The 2,798-nt window shown below is 35.5% G+C and overlaps 1 protein-coding gene across 1 annotated transcript; it reads left to right on the plus strand.

Annotated features, from left to right (window-relative positions):
• Window positions 1–400: 400 nt before the first annotated feature.
• On the plus strand, window positions 401–2,528 carry LOC114168280 (large ribosomal subunit protein uL5). Its single transcript, XM_028053033.2, has 5 exons — window positions 401–540; window positions 677–784; window positions 875–917; window positions 1,457–1,652; window positions 2,132–2,528. The coding sequence occupies exons 1-5, from the start codon at window positions 538–540 to the stop codon at window positions 2,322–2,324; spliced, it is 543 nt and encodes a 180-aa protein (XP_027908834.1). The 5' UTR covers window positions 401–537; the 3' UTR covers window positions 2,325–2,528.
• The last annotated feature ends 270 nt before the right edge of the window (window positions 2,529–2,798 follow it).

Genomic DNA, 2,798 nt, shown 5'->3' on the forward strand with positions numbered 1-2,798 from the left:
ATATATATAATCGTTTTAAAATAAGTAAAAATTTAAATTGATAAAAGAAAATACATATTTTATATAATAAAATATTTTATCAACTACAAAATTATTAAGGTACATACATCAAAGATAAAAATAAAAACATTTAAAAGATTAATTTTTATATTCGTAACGAAAACTAGTTTTTCATGATATATTTTGACAAAAAGAAAATATATTACCTTGGTTACAAATACACAAACTAGTTTTGTTTTCGTATGGTTTCATATTACATAGACTAAGTTTTGTAAAAGACTAAAACAAATTATGAAAAAGTGTAAGTTGTAAAGAATAAAATTGGGGTGTGCATAGCATGGATGAATCATAATTTGCAACGAAAAATTAGTTGGGCCTTTCAACTAAGTCCAAAATTGTCCGGACTGAGTAACGTCGTCGTTTTCTGATTCTCCTCTTATACACTTCACACCATTTCTTCTCTTTGGGGTTTTTTGTTATTAATTCTTCTCTTCCATCCGCCGCCGCCGTAACGGTGCTCCCTAGTAGCCTCCAACAATGGTAAACCCTTCTCGTCTCTTTTTTTTTTTCTTCTTCCAAAATCAAAATCACTGTTTCTCAAATTCTAATGTTATTTACTCTATTTTTTTTTTTAACCTTCTGGGTTTGTTGTGAATCGGAATGAACGGAACTTCAGGCTTCAGAGAAGAAACTGTCGAACCCTATGAGGGAGATAAAGGTACAGAAGCTCGTCCTCAATATTTCTGTTGGCGAGAGTGGAGATCGCCTCACCAGAGCAGCAAAGGTTCTCTTCTTTGCAAATTGCTTCCACTTCTTTCTTAAGACAAAAAACATCGTTTTTTGATGTGGAATTTGTTTGTTTTGGGTCTTGCAGGTGTTGGAACAACTGAGTGGCCAGACCCCAGTGTTCTCCAAAGGTTTGTTCTCAATTGGTTTTTTAATTGGTCATTTGGTAATACTGTTTTTAGGCATAGATCTCAAATTTGCGTTCAGTGGAATCATTTTTGGATTTTTATCGTTTTTTAAAATCTAGAATACTGGTGAAGTGGTTTTGAAGAATGCCCAAAAAAAAAACTTAATTTACGGAAATCTGTTCTTATGAAAGCATTAAAATGTCAGATATTCTTCAGAGGTCTGTGAAAAACTGGAGATGAAGATTCTGATATCCCATGTGTATATAGCTAGAAGTGTGTTTGAGACCTTTTCTATTGGGAATGTAGAGCTGTTCTAGTAGAGAAGTTCCCAAGCTCTTCTAGTTTTGTATCCAAACAGGCTCGTCCAAATATTTGTTTTTGTCAAGCCCAACAGACCATACGTGTGAAGTTTTCTTGATAGTAATTTTACTTTACTATTAGTGTATAATAATAGTGGTTATTGAATATAAGATATGTGTGTTTCTCACAGTTGAATATAAGCTGAGATTTTTTTTTTCCTCATGTTGGTTTTATTTTGACAGCAAGGTATACTGTTCGTTCCTTTGGGATTAGAAGAAACGAGAAGATTGCTTGTTATGTCACTGTTAGAGGTGACAAGGCAATGCAACTTTTGGAGAGTGGTTTGAAGGTGAAGGAGTATGAACTCCTCAGAAGGAACTTCAGCGATACTGGCTGCTTTGGCTTTGGCATTCAAGAGCATATTGATTTGGGAATCAAGTAAGTTGAAAATTGACTATTGGATTTTCGTGATGTTGTTTCAACTTGACAATGAAACAATGCTAACTTAGTTAAAGGTGTGAGTTTTTAGGGCTGAAGGGATAGGAAGTTGATGATCTGGTGTGGGTTGTGCTATAAATACTCAAAATTTTGGATATCATGTCTTCCCCTTTGTGTGCATTGTACATCGTGATTCAAACAAATGTTAACTTGCTAAAAAATTTGGGTGTTCCAGAATTATCCTTTTGTATAGGTCCATGTATTGAAGATATTTTGTATTGCTTAATGTTTTTGAGGAAGCAGGACTTACATTAGCTTGGTTGATTTGTTATCCGTCTTTTAAATGACATTGTTATACTATTCATTTTCTGATTCTCTTGTGTTTTTGTCTGCTAACTTTGTGTTTTGGAGTTCTTTGGTGACTGAATATTTCGATCTATACACTAATTATTGGTTCTTGACATTTGACTCTGTTTCAGGTATGACCCTTCAACCGGTATTTATGGAATGGATTTCTTTGTTGTTTTGGAGCGTCCTGGTTACCGTGTTGGCCGTCGCCGAAGGTGCAAGTCCCGTGTTGGAATTCAACACCGTGTCACAAAGGATGATGCTATGAAGTGGTTCCAGGTGAAATATGAGGGAGTGATCCTTAACAAGTCTCAAGCAATTTAGTTTGAGTTCACTTTAGTAGTGTGTTATCAATTTTGTCAAACTATAGTTCCATCTTTCTATGATAGGATCTTAATTTTGAGCCAGGGTTTGAATCCATGTTTTTCATTTAAGTTTTTCGATGAAGCAACATGTATTAGCACTGTTAGATGACACTTTAATTGTGAAGTTGTGAACCCCTCGTTATGCAATTATGCTTTGTAACAATTTCGTTTCTTTATTGTGTGCAAAACAAGTGAAACCACTTAGTGAAATCACGACACCAGCATTCAATAATTGATAGACGCTGGAAAATTTTTGTACTAACTGGTGACATCTCTCCAGTTGGGAGGGTGTTAAAGGTTTGGGATTCGATCCCCACTGGCAACAATCCACTTGCGATGAGGGAATCTCGGGGTGAGGGGTTGGGGTGTATTGGGCTGCAGACCTGACATGCTCTCAGTTGGAGGGGTGTTATTTCGTCTAGGACAAAAAAAC

Source organism: Vigna unguiculata, chromosome 11 (assembly GCF_037176805.1).
Source record: "Vigna unguiculata cultivar grain cowpea cultivar isolate G323 ecotype 2 chromosome 11, ASM3717680v1, whole genome shotgun sequence".
Classification (NCBI taxonomy): domain Eukaryota; kingdom Viridiplantae; phylum Streptophyta; class Magnoliopsida; order Fabales; family Fabaceae; genus Vigna; species Vigna unguiculata.

Coding starts and splice junctions, on each gene's coding strand:
- LOC114168280 (XM_028053033.2), top strand. Junction 785..874: donor GCCTCACCAGAGCAGCAAAG/GTTCTCTTCTTT, acceptor TGGGTCTTGCAG/GTGTTGGAACAACTGAGTGG. Junction 1,653..2,131: donor CATATTGATTTGGGAATCAA/GTAAGTTGAAAA, acceptor ACTCTGTTTCAG/GTATGACCCTTCAACCGGTA.